At 34.9% G+C, this 19,529-nt stretch overlaps 2 protein-coding genes across 2 annotated transcripts; one reads left to right on the top strand and one right to left on the bottom strand.

Moving 5' to 3' along the window:
* Positions 1-309: 309 nt before the first annotated feature.
* Positions 310-9,169, bottom strand: LOC127863463 (N-alpha-acetyltransferase 50-like). The gene is made up of 5 exons (XM_052402996.1): positions 9,015-9,169; positions 3,110-3,249; positions 2,616-2,735; positions 2,044-2,110; positions 310-684 (listed from the first exon to the last, which is right to left on the bottom strand). Exons 1-5 carry the CDS (start codon positions 9,020-9,022, stop codon positions 522-524), a joined length of 498 nt encoding a protein of 165 aa, XP_052258956.1. The 5' UTR covers positions 9,023-9,169; the 3' UTR covers positions 310-521.
* Positions 9,170-9,215: 46 nt separating this feature from the next.
* Positions 9,216-18,594, top strand: LOC127863465 (G patch domain-containing protein 4-like). Its single transcript, XM_052402998.1, has 7 exons — positions 9,216-9,277; positions 12,212-12,285; positions 12,574-12,666; positions 14,458-14,553; positions 14,834-14,928; positions 17,160-17,213; positions 17,828-18,594. The coding sequence occupies exons 1-7, from the start codon at positions 9,232-9,234 to the stop codon at positions 18,468-18,470; spliced, it is 1,101 nt and encodes a 366-aa protein (XP_052258958.1). The 5' UTR covers positions 9,216-9,231; the 3' UTR covers positions 18,471-18,594.
* The last annotated feature ends 935 nt before the right edge of the window (positions 18,595-19,529 follow it).

The following is a 19,529-nucleotide window of genomic DNA, read 5'->3' as shown; positions in this document are numbered from 1 at the left end:
GATGACCTTGACCTTGACTTTTCACCACTCAAAATGTGCAGCTCCGTGCATGCCAAATATGAAGTTGCTTTATTCAATATTGCAAAAGTTATCAAACTTTAACCAAGGTTAAAGTTTTGGGACACACACAATAAATGAATGAATGAATGAGAGACAGACAGACAGGCCAAAAACAATATACCCCCAATTTTTTTATCCGGGGACATAAAAATGGCCATATATTAGCATCTCTTGATTTGAGAAGACAGCATGCAAAATATTCTGTGTCAATGCAGGATGTGGGAGTATACTTCACGCCTGTGACAAAGCTCTAGTTGAATTTTATTTTATTTAATGAACATAATTTTTTTTTTTACATATACATATTCACTGCATTTGATCAATAAATGTCTTTAGAATTTTTTTAATACTTATTCCACAGCACAATGTCACTAAGTACAATTACAAAATAATGAAGAAAAATACTAAACTTTGAATGCACAAGAGTTCACAGTGATGGCCTATACTATTGTAACTGTTTTTCATGAAGCTTTAGTCTCCGCAGCTTTTTGCCTAAATGTCTTCTGTAAAACGTAGGCATCTGCTGGCTCGATGCGTTTGTAATAGTTCTTCTTCTCTTCTACAATCTCAAATCCATGCTTTTCGTAGAACTTGATTGCTCCCTCGTTATTCACCTGTACATGGCTGTAGTAGTAGAAATAACAACTATATTACTGATACTAATTAGAATCGCATCATCATTTATTCAGCAATAAATGTTACAGTAATTTTATGAAAAGAAATATATTGAACCAAATATTAACATGTATAAGCAACTCATATTTTATACAAATTGTACTAATGTGCTTATTTTGTGTATAGATTTTAACATATATCACCTAAACTATACTCATTTAAAAATGGGTTCGGTAATGGGCATCATTCCGAATGGAAAAAAGTATATATTTTTCGCAAATGGGACCTTAACATTTAAAATTGAAGGTCCAGCCCCCCCCCCACACACACACACTTTTTTTTATCTCATCACTGTGTTCATCTCCCATCCAGCTATAGAAGTTCAACCTTAGTAAATGTAATACTGAAAACACTTTGATTCTCAATTTTGAAGCATTTTTAGCAAAACAACAAAAAGACTAATTCCGAATTTTAGTAAAATTTTTGCGAATTTACCCAATCCCAAGGGACCTGGCCCCATTCCCAAAATGGTGAAAAAAACACTGACCAGGTTTAATGCCAAACCGCCTTAACAGTTTCAAAGAAAACACAGCATATACAATTGACATATAATAACATAATTTATAACATCATCAAATATACATTGCATTTATAAACCCCATAGAATCAATTAAGCTTATTTCAGCATTGCAAAGATAAAACCGACACATAATATGCATATTATTATCACATGATCATTTGTTGTTTATGTTGTTCGTTCTGCTATTTAATTTAATTAGATAAAAAAGTTGTTGAAATATTACCAGGAAAGTGTTCAATACAATAAGTATCATTTGGTCAGCAGAACAACATAAACCACACACCAGCTCCAGATTTAAGGTTTTCTAAGCCTTCCTCAATAATTTTTTCAACACTAACATAGTATTCTCTGCATAGCAATTTTGCTAAACATTATGTTCGTGTTCATTCTGATGATAACACACCTTCAGAAGTGCATACGAAATACAGCATAAAACAAGAGATGTGTTTGTCGGAAACACAATGCCCCCTTCTGCGTCGCTTTGAAGTCATATATTTGACCTTTGACCTTGAAGGATGACCTTGACCTTTCACCACTCAAAATGTGCAGCTCCATGAGATAAATGCATGCCAAATATCAAGTTGCTATCTGAAGCGACAAGGAAGTTATGAGCATTTTTCAAAACCTAAACGCGAAACCTTAACGTAAAGTGTGACGGAAGGCCAGTCGGACGGACGGTCCGATCACTATATGCTCTCCTTCGGGGGCATATAAAAATTACATACAATCACTTTCAGAAGTGCATAAGAAATACAGCATAAAAACCACTAACAACTACAATCACTTACAGGAAGACATTGTCATAGTTGCCATCCTTGTCACAGATCTGCAGTACATGTTCCAGCATCACTGTACCTGAAATGGAGGGAACATTTATTGTTTACATCAACTATTGCTAGTAGAAACATAAGCAAGTAAGATATACCCATATATTCCATTTACAAGTACTGGCGAGGCATCACTAAAACCATGCAATTTGTTCAGCAGTGTTAAATAATCATGATGAATATGAACACGAGTGTCTATTTGAAAACTGGTCAATTAATAACAATCATAGGGTCAAGAAAAAAAAGTATACATTAACTAATATGTCAATCGCAATTCGCTTACATTAAATATTCATGAAATGTTCATATGCCATGAATGGTTATGATATTTAACACAATAAGCTTTAGTAATTTGACTTAAAACAATGATAATCAGTCAATATCATCTATGTGAATGCTATAAGCTGTAAGAAGCTTTAAAGCAAAATTGAAAACCCATGCCAATTATAAAGAACAGGTATTTAGCAAAAATGCAAGTGGGGTAATGATGGTCTCAAAGGTAAAGTGCTTTAACAACAGGTAAGACTCTTGACCTATTCCAAGTCTTCGATAAGGTGCTAGGGCTCCTAAGGTCATGATGTAAAGTCTACGCTGGTTTTCAGATGTATCTACTCTACAGCAAACTGCCCCAACAACAATGTCATTGTAGTATGCTGAAATGTAAAAGACAGAACACTAAGCCTTGGTTCATAAAAGTTCATCTTTATTGCATGCTCTTGAAAGTTGAATAGTTAAATAATTTACATGTGCATTTAGAAATCAGGTGTTTATCTGGTCGAAAATTTTCCTTATCAAATGTTTGAGTAGCGCATTAAAACATTTCTCATTTGTTCAATTTATTATTGATTTTTTTAAATCAAAACTGATGTTATCATGATTACATTGCATTCATTTTGGGCTTGTAGTCTTCAAAAGCTTATTAAAATGTTGACATGGTGTTAATATTTCTTATGATATGATGTTTATTGGTAACTTTTTAATCAAACAATTTGGCATAGAGAATTGTATAGATAACAGAAATACAAACCTAATTTAGCTAATTCGCCCACTTCTAAGACGTCTTTGTAGAACTTGTCATTATATGTAACTGGGAACACAACCTGGTTCAGTTTTTTTAACTGCTTAATATTGTGTGGAGTGATGTCCCCTAGTTCTGTACGTCCACCTCTGGAAAACATAAAACTTCTGATTTGTGGTGTATTTTAGTGTTAATTGATCAGTTATAAATGAATGCCTCTACAAGATATGTATTTAAAATAGCATTTGTCCAGGACAACCAAAATTCTATGTAAATTTAAAGCTACTTAAATTTGAACCAATAATTGGAATGATGAATAATACGTTGGTTTTTCAACACTTAAAAACAAACTTCCAATCTCTAGTGAAAACTATGTGAATACAAGTTCATAATACATGGTATAAACTGTGTTTATAAGTTAACAATGTTGTATTATCATAAGCAGAAGATATAAACAAAAGTGATGTTAAAAAGATTTAAGCAAAATCCATTTGATGTGAAATTGTTAAAGGGTGGGGATTGTTATAAATATTAATTGACAAAGTAGCCTATTCAATATTCTTTGTGGTAACAGAATAGACAGTCCAAGGTTTGGTTACGAAATTTATGGTAAAGCATGCATAATGCCAAGTAATTATTAGCTAAATAACATCAACAGGTAGCTAAATTTAATTGGTTGTAATAGAAAATTGCTTATGTAAATCCTAGAAAATTTGTTATAACGGTTTCACCAAGTGCGCCTTAATTTTTATATTAAAATTTAGACCGAACAAGATTTGTGTTTGTCAAAAACACTATGTCCCCTACTGCGCCGCTTTGAAGCTATATATTTGACCTTTGACCTTGAAGGATGACCTTGACCTTTCACCACTTAAAATGTGCAGCTCCATGAGATACACATTCATGCCAAATATGAAGTTGCTATCTTCAATATTGCAAAAGTTATTGCAAAATATTAAAGTTGGAGCAAACAAACACACAAACCAACCAACAGACAGGGCAAAAAACATTATGTCCCCCACTATAGTGGTGGGGTACATAAAAAGTTTACAAGACCACATATATGATGCTGAGAATATGAGCAACCCCAATTCAAAATTAACCTGTTCAGTGATTGCTGGCTTGGGTGCTAATTTTGATTACAATAGCCACAATGACATGCTTCTGTTAGTGGATGTTCGGGTGTAAATTATGCCCCAAAACAGCTATCATACGTCCATTTTACAAATGGCGGAAGTCCCTTGGATGTCTGATAATCCGCATGTAAGCTGTTTTCTAATACACAGCACATACAAATGTCAGCAGTATATCTAGTAATTCACTCTTTTAACTCCGCCCAGGAGCTACAGTATGCCATGAATTTTTTAGTGAGTGTCAAATGTTGACTTTTGTTTAAATGAACTACACAATTTTAAGATAAATTAAAAGATGTAAATGTTCTCTGAGCTACAAAGTTTGTAAAAAAAATCAATACTCCTACGCTTTACGTGCTGATGACTTGACATGTGGCATTATTTGTGCACACTTTAATTGGGACAAAGATCAACATATGAGGCCTAAAGAAAAATATGTTTGTTTCAGGTTACCCGACACACCATGTCAGTTTACCCCCAACTGCAATTTTTTTATCCAATTTTTTTTTTTAAATCGCGTTTTACACTATTCGGCCGCTATTTAGATCGCAAATGTATTGATTAAAATAATTACATTCAAAACAATGTATTACCAGTAATTATGGACCAAATAGGCAGAGTTGCATTCAGTTCACACATGTTAATCTCTTTTGTCTAAACACCGCAGACAGCAGTCTACACAATAGGTCAGTAGACGTGCTATGCGTGTTTTCATAACGCCCAACACTTAATCCAGTTCCGACCAGATGTTCTCTTGAATCAGTATACAGTACGATTACTGTTTCAATAATTACTCAACTAAAAGACCGTAATGATAAAGATACAGCGTGTTTGATTTGAAATTAATTTAGAGGAAATATCAAATTATTCGCGATATAATTGTATACCAAAGAAACTTTTAACCGAAATCAACAGATTTCAATGTTCTCTGCGCTACAAAGTTTGTATAAAAAATCAATACACGCATGCTTTCCTTGACATTGTACATTGCCACATAATTTTCGCGCTCTTTTGTCGGGAAATATACATGATGACTATATTGGAAGCATTTGTTAACGTTGTGTTAACATTAAAAAATCGTAAGTGTGTTTCGGATTATAAATTATTATTCTCATTTGGGAATTGAACGGAAACATTTATACTTGTGTTATATTTGTTATGAATTAAATATTGATTTGTTAAAACGCTTTACGTGTCGAAAAATATGTTTTGATAATATTATGCATTAAAAGCACAATTTCCCGGAGGATAACACACGTTGGCTATCATCAGTCTCTTACGTAACTTGCCATGGTTTTATCGCAGAGAAGTACACTGTTCAAACCAATTAATGTGGTACATGTAGGTAAAACAAAGCCATTAAACTGCAATAAACCCCTGAAATTATCGATTGATAGTGACATGGGGTTATTTACGCATATCTGATTCACACTGTTGCCACCAGTTTATATCAGATCCTACAGTAAAGAAAAAAAAAAAATCCCGACCTTCTGACCCTCATTTATTTTAGCCCGTAACCTGAAACAAACATGTTTTTTTTAAGCCTGAGCAAAATTTGAATTATGAAGCTAGAATTTTAGAATTTATTAGTGTCGCGTTAACATTAAAATCCGGAAGTGTATTTTGGAATACACATTTAATTAAGCTCATTTTAGAATTCAATAAAACATGGAATGCAGACCTCTAAGACGCTCATTCTTCAGTATGATGCGTTTTTGCTGATTTCAATGTGTCAGAGACGCAAGACGTTTACCTAGATTAATCTCTGGGTACTCGGTAACATTTACAGACAGTAGCTTTCTTGTTCTACTGTCACTTTGTAAAATGTTCTGAAAGGATGTTCATGTAACATTAACTTCAGTAATTATTTGGTCATTATTACTAAATATGAACAGTGCGCGATGTGAAAAAAATTCTCCCATCTTACAATTCACTTTGTACATGCACTTCAGTAAAATTGAGGACCTTTGTGTTTATGAAATCCTTTGACAAATTCATCATTAATATTGGCCGTATTTTGTTTTTTTTTAATAAAATTCATAATTACCCCGTATACTGGATTATAAGATAATGGATAGAATTGTAACATATATGTATCCAGACATCAACACATACAGTAGGGCTTTAAATAATACTAAAATACTGCAATTCAAATGTAACTTCCAACTTTATGTCTGGGATGTCCAAAATTCAAGTAAGGACTTCCAACTTTAGAAAGCTAGTGGAATTGCTGGTTGATGCATGGACAGCCACATTTTTTTACCTTTAAAAAACCAGAAAAGATAACTTTTTTTTAAAGACTGTGTGCAATTGAATTGTTTGAAAAGAAAGCAAAAAATTATCATGGATATATTGGATAGCAGTGCTTTCCACTGGCCATTTAACGGTCCCTTGCCAGAGCGCTGAACTTTTAGGCTCAGTGTATTTTTGCAAATTCTGCAACTTATAGCCATTCTAAAGATCAAAGCGATAATGACTTCGCCGAAACTTTTGAAAGCTGATTTACGATCCTCTGTCAATAACATGTATCGCTTTATGTAACTAAACTCCGCCTTAACGCGGAGCGTCATTGTATTGGACAATCAATATTGACCAATTAGAGCGACTTTATGAGCGACAGCACTCTTAGGCATGCAATACTTGTAGTTAAATCATGCAGACGACTCGTGACGTACATGTAATTGCCACATAAATTTTGGCCAGTTAATAAGAAGAGTGATGATGGCAACCGACTGTAATCCTCGTGGAAATTGTGCATTTCATGCATTATACGGTTAAAACATAGTTTCAATGCGTAAAGCATTTTAACAAATTGTTGTTCAATTTATTACGCAGCTTTTAATGTTTTGTTGAAATCTCCAATGAGCATAAATAAATTTGTAATCCGAAACCCTCTCCAGAATGTTAACGTCAACATGATTGTAATCCAAAACACTCTCGCGAAAGTAAATGTTAATGCGACGCTGACAAATTTTAGCTTCAAATAACCAGCGCTAATTTATATCCTGTTGATTCTTTGACTCAATAGAAAGGGCGCGAAAATGCAGCATGTACAACGTCTTTTCATTTGCATGGAAAGTGTGGGTGTATTGATTGTTGTATAAATACGTACACATCACGTCAGGGGATTTACGCATGTTTAGTGGGAGCATTTTATCAAATCTTTAAATAACCACTTATGCCGAAATTCATTTTATAATTAAACTATGTGCATGAAATTTGTGAGCACTTTTTTCATCAATATTTACCAGAGTTTGCTTTTAAAAATAGAAAATAAGGGCTATTGCATAATGAAAAGAAACTGGAAAACTAGTAAGCATGCACTTATAGTCGCGTCAGTACGGATGTATTGGGGAATCATTGAGTCAGGATTATACTATATATACAGAAATGGTTTTAAACAATCAAAAAACATTTTATAAATATATCTAAATCAATGACTTTATAGTTGTTGTTTTTAAGAATCATAGCACACCAAATGATGAAATTGGCCTCTAAAAAAGTATAAAATAATATGGAGGGGACAGTCCTCCCAACCCCATTGACCCTGGGGCGTCTGAAAAAATTCCTGTGAAAAGCACTGGATAGTTATTAATATTTGACTTAAACAGCAGAGCTATATTTCCGTCTAGTACTTCTTGAATGCTCTGAGCTTTTATAAGTACAAACGTACAGCTCAGAGTTCTTCTTGTTAACCCATTTTTTAATGTAAAAAAATTAGGTCTCACATATGTCTATAAAATCGAGTTCAATCAACCTAATACATCGTTACAAACACAATACCTGTAAGTGTTATTACCGATATCTATTTGCGAGTGAATTGTGAAGAAATACTAAATAAAAAAACTTTATACAAAAAATGTTATCAAACCGAAGGCCGAAGTTTTGAATTGACGATTCGATCTATCTTACTTGTGTTCTGGAGATAGTCAGTATATTACGATTGGTAGTCTAGACATGAGATCTATCTCACCAAGCATTCTGGAGATAGTCTATACCGTATTTTCGAATTCGGAATTACTCGGAATACTTGGCTTTGTCCATTGCAAAAACATATACATTTAAAAGAACCGTTGACATGTGTGAAACTTTGGATTAATATCAATATTATGCGAGCATAACATATCATGTAAGTTGTTTTAATTTGCGCATTATGGATATATTAACGATCTATTTGTGTTTATTTATGCCAGAAAATAGTTTATGTAGCTAATATTTCCAATTAAACTGCCACCCAGATTCTGGGCGGCGAGTTTCTATGGAAAATCGGGTTGTTAGTTGCAACTCCCAGCGACCAGGAGGGTCCATAAATAATATACGGGAGTTGTATTATTGCAACTATATTTCAGTCATTTAATTATCCGAAATCTGTGAGTGCATTTTGAAGTTTTTGTGGTCCTTCTGAGACTGAAGCTGCATTATGTGCGGATCCCGAGTGTGTCGAACCATTCAATTTCCTTCCTAATAACTCTAAACTAACAAAAGTTGGGACAAGTGTGTTCTTATGTTGTGGGGGGGAGGATGAAGCCGGAGTAACCAAAGTTAACATAACCTATCCGGCATGGTGACCACTAACCAAACTCATATGCTTCCAAGATCGGGGTTAGACCCCGGTAACCTTAGTGTCTATCGCGTAAACAAACCACTACGCCAACCGGACAACCTTTATCCGAACTTTGCGGAGCTATCCGAAATTTATATGACACAGTAGAATTCCAAAGCGTACTGCTGACAAACAATATCAATTATTTATAGAAATACATATGGAAGCGATAACAAACCTTGTCATTTCGTTTGCAATTTGGATTTTTCAAGTACAGTACCAAAGAAACGAAAAATGTGCCAATTCAGGATCGCTTTGTAGCCAAATAAAGGTTGCCTCCCTTGACACCGCTTGTCGTCGAGGTCGAGAGGCGCTCTTAAAAAGCGTCTGTCATGATCGACAAGAAAACGTGGTTGGACCAACCAGGGACCTATTGTATAGGTCCCTGGACCAACATGGATTTTGCTGAAAGACAGCTCCAGAAACACGGCTGGCAAGCTGGTAAATATGATAATTTTTTGAATTAATCTCACAGGTGATCCCATAACTTATACTGCCATCAAATGATGTTGTTTTGTTATTGAAATAAGTTATCACATTTCTGAACTTCATTATTTTGCTCACTTTAGACAGGACTCTATGACAATCCATTTGACATTTAAGTTTTATATAATAATAAGTCATTAAATGATCGATTAATATTTGTAGAATGATGGTATTACTGTAATTTTGGATTTATAAGCAATTGAACAGAAAAATGTACTTATATTTTCAATCTATTCACAAAAAAATCAAGAGGATCCATTAGTTGCAATAATTCAACTATCAGCTTTATAACCCAATGGGTTGCTGATAGTTGCAATGCGCTCTGTCTTGGCCATAGGTGCAAAATGTTATCAACAATGCAAGGTTTAAGGAACACTGCAAGAACTTATACAAGTTTCCCTATCTAAACCACAATCTCATCCAAATGGTACCATTAAAGCAAGAAATAATTGATTTTATTGACTTAGGTTTTGTTTTGTACGCTGTATCCGCCATATTGGAAAATTGACCCAATATTGGTTAGGTCACAGTACACCAATATTTTGCACGTCGGGTTATGTGCTCCAGCCTATAAAGTCGATAACGATGTGGTATTCGATACAGAATACACTGTTTCAAATTTAAACATAAACATGTCAGCGAGAAAAGTGTGTTGAAACATCGTCGTGTTTTTATAGGGTGCATGCAAAGGATGACATCCGTAGGTTGCCATTCAGGTAAATTTAACATGTTTATGAAGTTTATTCATTATTTTCCTCAATTTGTCTCGAACGACGTCTGTTTAGTGAAGCGCGCGGATTCGCTGCGCTGAACTGCACCCATGTTTATGAAGGGGTGCATATGGACTGCCAAAGCCGCCATAGCAAAAATAATCAAAGGCTCTGCATGGGCAGTGTTTTTTTTCACTTATAGGGGAATGGTGGCGGGGCCCGTCCAAAGGGGAAAAAATGCGTCGTTTTTTAGGAAAAGGGGAAAATTAAAAATTCACTCTTTTATATGTAATATTTATTATATGAATACACATGTTTGTATGAATATAATATTCACAGCAGAATGTCTGTCCTTTTTCTGAAATATATATCAATGATTTTTTCAACATTAGTTTCAGACAGTTCAGCCTTCATGCACAGTCTCAGTTTTCTTAGCCATTTTGAGTCGAATTGAGTTTTTTTTAAATCGATTAAATGGCAAATTTGAGCATTTTTTATCAATAAAATGGACCAAATTGGAATGTTTTTATCAACAAATATTGACACAATATAGATACATCAGGCCTTTTCCTGGCCATTTTGGGAGAAAAATGCAATTCATGTGAAAAGTCCACTGATTTGGAAAAAACTAATCTAATTTAATATAACACTTTATAATAATTAAAAATCATATAAATTTTAGTTATATACTTTGTTAGTTATTTATGAAATAAATTTGAGATATATTTGTCAGGATAATGAAACAGTTCTTTCTAAAAAAAAAAAAAACAATTTTTTTTTTTTTTACTTCTGGAGGGGATTTTTTTACAAAATGGGGGAAAAATTTATACTCTTTTTTGAGGGGAATGGGGCCGAATATCGGCCCCGAAATTGCCATAAAAAAACACTGCTGGGAGTCCGTTTATATGGACTAGAGGATCCATCCATCAATTCAATAAACACATTTATCAGTTAGTTCGTTGAATTTGAAAAAATGGCAGTTGTTTGCAGACATAATAGATGGTGAGGAAGTTGTATTTCATAAGCTTTAAACTTCTCATTTATTAGACCGTCACTAAAATAATCCCAGACATCATGATCTGCCTTCAGTGGATTTATGAATAGAAGATCCCTCCATGACTTCCATATACCGCAATTACTCGTAAGTTTTATTAGATAAAAAAATATTCAAAAATTATAGGTGTTCGAATATTTAGAGACAAAAATTAATGCAATAAATCAATGTTCAATAATTTTCTTGTGATTAATTCTTCTTTTCTGTTTGATAAATAAATAAATAGGACATAAAAAACAGAAAACATACTGCTTTCTTAACCCTTGACCCCTTGGATAGGTATTTTGACACATTTGTAGTCACTTAGAAAGTTTAATTTAATTAAGGACTTACTATACACGGTGCTTATCAGTGGCCTTGCTGTCAAAATGCAGCCTCTTTGTTCATTCTTGGCTGCCTCTCTGTTATAAAGTGACAGTGAATGTGACAGTCGATTATCCATTTTCTTGTTTATGACAGAGAGGCAGCCAAGAATGAACAGAGAGGCTGCATGTTGACAGCAAGGCCACCGATATGCATCTACACCGTGCTATATTCAAGTTTTAAAGGTTTCATTTCCAACCCTTAGATACTGATGAGCAGCAAACAGCATAAAACTAAACAGACTGAGAGTTACTCGCAGGCTGTTCTGGTTTTATGCTGGGTGCAGAAGCCATTTTCACTTTGCTTCTTATGGGGGAAAGGGTTAAATGGACGACACTGTTTCAAATGCTGTTGGGTGAATCCATTACTTCTACCGGTATTCATGATCATTACATGGTTATTTACCCAATAAAGCGAATGTAATGGTTCATTGCCCTCAGGCATGCATCTGTCAGGTTTTATGACCGTAATCCGGTTATAAAAATCCATGATAGAAGTGTCACAAGATGAGCGAAAACAGGGCCGAAGTCTGTAGAATAGTGTAGTAAAATATGCTGTCTGAAAATTTAGAGACATAAATTATGGATGAAAACCCGTATGGCCGAAAATTAAGTCACAAAAAATATTTTGTTTGGCTAAAAAAGAGGGCGTCCAAAAACTTAGAGTGTCCGAAAAAATAGAGTATTTCGGTAGTCATTTAAAGTCCTGGATTAGCCCGGTAGACTGCCCAGGACAAGGCTGATATTATTTTTTTTGGTTTAGGTGATGGTCTTGGAAAAGAAAAGACTGGGATAAAAGAAGCCATCAAAGTGAAAATCAAAAATGACAACAGAGGGGTAAATAGTTTAATTTAAGTGTTCATACTTTTACCCCAACTGCATATGGAAGGTGCAAGAACTAAACGAAGTATAGAAATAAGATTGCAAAGATTTAATACTTTTGACCTATTAAAATTCATCTCTTGTATACAAGTGCACTGTAATACTTTTTTGTAACTGACATTTTCTGTTAGTTCAATTTCCAAAATAAATGGCAGGTAAAATTATTCTGTTGGTAAATCATGATCATTAAATTTGGTGTATTTGATTAAGGTCTTAATCCCAATCATTCTAATCTGTTCACAGGTTGGGCATGATTCGGGTCGAGAGTTCACCTACCACTGGTGGGACCACGTGTTTAACAAGACAGCAGACAACATACAGATACAGGAGTCCAAGGTTATTCTAGTTCAAATAAGTACTGCACACATCAGTTGTCCTATTAGCACATGGTTGGTACTTCTCAACTTGAATGCAATAGTTTGCTGATGACTCAAAGTAAGGTTGAAACCTTTACACACTAAAAAAACAGGCGGGCGTATTCTGACTCATGTGGTCATTGGCCTTCACTTAGGCCGGAGAAATGAGGCCTGGGGTGGGGGGATTTTTTTACAAGGAATGCCTTGTCATGGTAAATTAAAGAATATTTTTAATTTACCTCAGGTATTTAATATAGAGTAATTTGTATCCTTATTCTTAACAACTAATACAATTATAGTAAACCATTTCAATATTTGATGAACTGAAACAAACACATTGGGGACACTGGTTTGTTATTTATATTTTTTTTTAAGATGGATTTTTTATTGAGGGGAAAATATATATTTAAGCAGGTGGAATAAGGAAAAAATTTGGCCCCTGAATGGATTAACATATGCCCTGCCCTCAGTTACGCCAGTCAATTTTCCATCGAGCCTAAGACCACCCAAAATTGAAAATACTGGAACATGCACTTTGGGAAAAAATAAAAAGCTTTAAATTGCAGCAATTAACATTTTAGCTCACCTGAGCACAACGTGCTCATGGTGAGCTTTTGTGATCGCCTTTTGTCCGTTGTGCGACGTCAACATTTGCCTTGTTCACTCTCTAGAGGCAACATTTATTGTCCAATCTTCATGAAATTTGGTCAGAAAATTGGTTTCAATTTTATCTAAGTTGAGTTCGAAAATGGTTACGTTTGCTTGAAAAACATGGCTGCCAAGGGGCAGGGCATTTTTCCTTATATGGCTATAATAAAATCTTGTTAACACTCTAGAGGCCACATTTATTGTCCGATCTTCATGAAACTTGCTCAGAAGATTTGTCCCACTGATATCTTTGATGAGTTCAAAAATGGTAACCTTTGCTTGAAAAACATGGCTGCCAAGGGGCGGGGCATTTTTCCTTATATGGCTATACATGTATAATGCTATAGTAAAATCTTGTTAACACTCTAGAGGCCACATTTATTGTCCAATCTTAATGAAACTTGGTCAGAAGATTCATCCCAATAATATCTTAGACGAGTTCGAAAATATGCTGGTTGGTTGAAAAACATGGTCGCCAGGGGGCGGGGCATTTTTCCTTATATGGCTATAGTAAAACCTTGTTAACACTCTAGAGGCCACATTTATTTTCCGATCTTCGTGAAACTTGGTCAGAAGATTTGTCCCAATAATATCTTGTTATCTCAGGTGAGCGACTTCGGGCCTTTCAGTCCCTCTTGTTTTAAATGAGTATAACATTACATCAGATGTATTTTGGTGTCCTCACTGAATGCTCCTTCTGTTCCAAACGACCTCATAAACTTTGCAATACACACTAAGTATATATGTTGTAATAATGAAATTATTTTTTAAGGTGCAGTATTGTTTATTGTCATAGTTTTAACAAGAATATAAATGACTAGTGAAAATATTGTATCTTATACAGATTTTAAAATGTTTAGCAGACAGATGGTAACATACAAAGCATGTATAAATATTATTTGTATTAGTCAAATTTTTATGCATCTAAGACTGTTTGTCTTGTATATTTTCAGGTAACATAATAAAATATCTAAAATTAAATCATTTTAGTTTCATAAATGGTTTTCCTAGATGTTAGATGTTAGAAGCTTTGGCATAGACAATTTGGAAGCATTTTTGGTATATAACTCAAATTTCAATATGTTACTGACGTGCTATTCCTCACTCGTGTGTAATGTTTCAGGATGGTGTTGAAATCAAGAACAATAACACCACTGGTACCCAAGCCAAGGCCAAGCCACTTGCTGACAAGTCCATGTTGTATGGACAGTTTGTTAAGGTAACATAGTGAAGGATCGAAATTTGAAAAAAATGTTATTTTTGCAGTTTAGTGTCCATATAGTAAGCCCTTTTTATTTTGCAAAAAACGAATAACTTAATGTCTTAAGCAATTTTGACTTTAATTTTAAGGTATTATACATATGAGCATTATGAGGAAGATGTCAGTGTAACAAAACTGTGATGTCTTTTCAATGTGTCACCACACATAAATATCGTTTGTTGATCAGGGTCTATACAAGCCATTCACAAACTTTGGCAATTATTACACTTTGTTGCAGGGTGCCACACTGAGTGATGGTAGGGAGAACAAGCCGGAGGGCCATGTGTCAGAGAACAGTGAGGATGAGGAGGAGATACATCAGCCCTGCCTCGTGTAAGTCTTGCCTAGATGTCACACCTGTTGGCAAACTAGTACTCATGAAGTGTGACAAAAAAGAGTTGCTTATGTGACGATTTCAGTTTTTTGTTTGTTCAAGTGCACTTACTTTCAAAATGTTATCATCAAGACAAAGATAAATGACTCAATGCAAAACTGTTTTGAAATTGCAATGGTAAAAACTGTGATTTATGTAAGGGGGTTAAGAAATACTTTTAATGCCCCCAGATCGAATGATCAGGGGGTATATTGTTTTTGGCCTGTCTGTCTGTCTGTCTGTCATTGTATGTGTGTGCCCGTCCCAAAACTTTAACCTTGCTCATAAAATGTAAACTCTTTGGTATATGTTCTTTGAACTTCACATGTGCATGTATCTCATTGAGATGTACAAACATGGTTTGAGGTCACTAGGTCAAAGGTCAAGGTCACCTTTACATTCAAATTACAACCTTGTTTCTAATTTTTTTAAATATTACATTGAATTAGTCAATGGCAAACTGTTTAAGAGTTGCAAATGTCAGATATTCAGTTTTATATCAATCAAATGGTACTTTTTATGCACCCGATAGGGTGGCACATAGCAGTCTAACTGTCAGTCAGTCTGTCCGTCCGTCCGAAAACTTTAACATTGGCCATAACTTTTTTAATATTGAAGATAGCAACTTGATATTTGGCATGCATATGCATCTCATAGAGCTGCACATTTTGAGTGGTGAAAGGTCAAGGTTATCCTTTAAGGTAAAAGGTCAAATATATGGCGTCTGTCCATGATCCGTCTGAAAACTTTCACATTGGCCATAACTTTTTCAATATTGAAGATAGCAACTTGATATTTGGCATGCATGTGTATCTCATGGAGCTGCATATTTTGAGTGGTGAAAGGTTAAGGGCATCCTTCAAGGTCAAAGGTCAAATATATGGCATCTGTCCGTCCTTCCGCAAACTTTAACATTGGCCATAACTTTTTCAATATTGAAGATAGCAACTTGATATTTGGCATGCATGTGTATCTCATGGAGCTGCACATTTGAGTGATGAAAGGTCAAGGTCATCCTTCAAGGTCAAATATATGGCTTCAAAGCGGAGCAGTAGGGGGCATTGTGTTTCTGACAAACACATCTCTTGTTAGATCATAAATTGCTCATTTTTAAGACAAAATTATATTAAACTTGCACAAAATAGTTTTGTTCCTTACTTAGTAGCCCCTCTGATTAGTGACTTAGACCTTAATTGATATAGCCATTTTGGCTTAGACCTTTATTGATAAAGCCATTTTGGCTTAGACCTTTATTGATGTGGCCATTTTGGCTTAGACCTTTATTGATATAGCCATTTGAGCTTAGACGTTTATTGATATGACTGTTTTGACATAGACCTTTATTGATATGGCTGTTTTGACTTAGACCTTTATTGATATGTCTGTTTCGACTTAGACCTTTATTCATATGGCTTTTGACTTAGACCTTTATTGAAATGGCCATTTTTGCTTCAAAATATGTCAGAATAAAAATGGTCAATTAACAAAATTATGGAGTTCTTATTCACAGGCATTAAATCATGGGAGCAAATAATGAACATGTGTAATATAACGATGAAAAGAAACACAATTCAAACTCTAATAAGAAGTTATATATGAGACGCATCATGCAATTTGTCTGTTGCTGTATGGGACCAGCATAGGTCCGCATCAACACACTGTCTGCTTTAAATTACGCAAGGCCATGTGACCTCATTAGTGGACCAGGTGGCTCCTAGAGCTAAGCTTGCTGCATATAATGGGGAGAGATCTATTTTAGTTGCCTGTTTGTACTTCGGTACTTCCTTCCTTCCATCACACTTGTTACAGTTTCTCATAGCGCCTTCAATATTTTACCGATCTCTTACATATTTGGCATGAAGGTACCTTGCATGGACCTCTCCTTTTGATGAGGTTTTAGGTCACTGGGGTCAAGGTCACTGAGGCTTATAATAGATTTTCTCAAGGTCAAACAAGGGGAGCATCCATCGTTTTCAACGATACTTGTTGCATGATGCTGCTCATGTTTGGGTGCTTAGCATTAATACTTATATGCTTATGTTAGTTAAATAAATGGACGATAATATGTTTAATAAGATAGTTCAAATGTTACTGTAAAGGCTGAAAGCTGTTGACATTTTTCTGAAGTATTTTGTATTGTTCAAGATCCTATATAGGGTGGCTGATATTTTAATTTTTGTTCTTTATTCAGACCTGACAGGGAGGAGGAAGTTTTCAAAATGTGTGGCGGTCGTACAGCTCACAAGTAAGTGATTTAATGTTTTACGAAGATATTACCAGTTAAAAGGAAAAAATAAATACATTGAAAACATGTTTTGTCCATGACTTTCGGATGATGGTGTCAATTCTCTTTTGACTTAAGTCAATAGAATTTTGTGTAGCTATAGAGATTATTCAATAGAAACCAATTACGGTTTGTCTTGTTAAGCCAAGGAAATAATGCATTGCCATGTAATTGGATTGCTATTTGGTGTCATGTAATTGCTAAATATGAACTTTGTAATTAAGGTTAATGTTTACACTACAATATCATAGTTTTTAGAAAGTTTGTCTTTTATTATCATCATTATGGCTATAATTAAATATCTTTACAACTGATTTAACCCTTTCCCACTCAGAGCCAAAGTGGAAATGGCTATGTGAAAGCAGCATAAAACCAGAACAGCATGTGAGTAACTTGCAGTGGAGTGTTCAGGTTTTATGCTGTTTGCTGCTCATCAGGCTCTTAGGGTTGAAACTGAAGCCTTTAAAATTTTAATCTAGTAAGAAAGGTCTTTAAATTAATTTAACATTCTAAGTGGTAAAGGGTAAAATAACGATTAAAATAATTCATGCTATCAATGTTGTCTCATCAATCAGGGGTGCAAGACATGGCCTGAAGCTGAATGGAAAACTGCAGAGAATTGAGGAGCAAGAGAGACTAGCCCAGCTGAAACCTGCAGAAGTTACAAATGGAAACATGATTAGGAAGAAATCTAGCAAACCAAGTAAAGAGACTTCACAAGAGATCATAGAGACAAATGCTATAGGGATGGCTGATGCAGGTAACTTTGGTATGGAACATTTTAAAGAAAAATGTGGGACAAAAACTGAAGCTGACTTCGAAAACTGTGATGAAGAAATGAAAAAGAAATCCAAGAAGAACAAGAAGTCAAAGAAAAAAGATAAGACCAAAAAGGAAGGAAGAGGATCTGTTGTTGATAATGAAGTGACAGAGTGCAAACTGGTTCATGGCAACACAGACATAATAATTAAAGATACTGACACGCAAAATAATTTGACAAACGGTAAAAAAAATGCACCTCTTGCTTGTGAACTTAGAAATGCTGATGCTGCTACTCATGTAGTGGTGGAGAATAAGAGAAAAAGAAAGAAAAAGAAGAAAGAGAAATATAATGATGATGATATTGAGGTCGAGCTTGCAAATACTTTTGGGAAAACAGAAAGTGTGGATGATGCTTCAAAGTTCAATAAATTGAAACGGAAGAAAAACCGGGAGTAAATAACAGTGAATTATTTTGACAAATAAAAAAAAGTGAATTTTTAAGATTATACGAAATAAAGTAAAGATAAATAAATTTTCTTAGAAGAGCCATCATGAGGCTACACAATGATTTTAAAGTGAATGTTTGTATTTATTTTTATTTGCTCTTTTTTATCCCCTGCCAAAGGCGGAGGGATATAGAATTGGCTTGGTCTGTCGGTTTGTCAGTTCTTCCGGCTGTCTGTCACAAAACTTCATGGCTTTATCTCAGAAACTATGTAAGATTTCAGCATGCAACTAAATGGATGTATAGATATTAATGAGGAGAAGTGCCATGCACATGAGCCATAACCCTACACTTTCTTAAATAAGAGTTATTGCCTTTTGTTTTTTATGATGTAACTGTTCAGGGCTATATCTCATAGAATTCCGGATGTTTTCCCTCCAAGACATTTTCCCCCCAAGACGTTTCCTCCCCAGACGTTTCCCCCCATTTTAGTTTTAGTGCTGACGTTCCCCCCCCCCCCCCCAATGAATTTTTAATTGTTTGGTTGAAGTATAATCTTGATTTATTATCAAAATTGTTATTTTGTTTATGAAATCTTTAATTAACTCTCTCTATAAAACATCTGTTTCAACAACATAATGTATAATGGTAGTCATCTTGCACAATTACTTAGCACATAGTAATTAATATATAATTTTTACAGAACACAATATCTATAAACCTAGTCATCATGCGCTAAAACTTAGCATCTCAGTTTCACAAACACAACATCTCTAATCCACAATGTCATGCACACCACTTTTCACAATCTAGTATCTAGTATCTCATGGTCTGCTGTAAGTTTTACCTGGTATACCGTAGCACATTCACTCAACAGTTCACTCGTTATGTCTTTGGCGTCATACCTGGCCCAGAGGTCTCTAATACTTTTCTCTATCCTTCGGCTCAGTGGCCTCACTCTCCTAGTGGATTGACCATCCCTGAGGTACCGTAACTCATACTTAACATCCTCGGCCTCTGCGCATAGTGCGGGAACCAGACGGTAGAATGTCAGGTCCTGGCCTCCTGCT

This window comes from Dreissena polymorpha, unplaced genomic scaffold, assembly GCF_020536995.1.
Source record: "Dreissena polymorpha isolate Duluth1 unplaced genomic scaffold, UMN_Dpol_1.0 chrUn009, whole genome shotgun sequence".
Lineage (NCBI taxonomy): Eukaryota > Metazoa > Mollusca > Bivalvia > Myida > Dreissenidae > Dreissena > Dreissena polymorpha.
The sequence above is the reverse complement of the archived record's forward strand: the minus strand, read 5'-3'. Positions and strand labels throughout refer to the sequence as shown.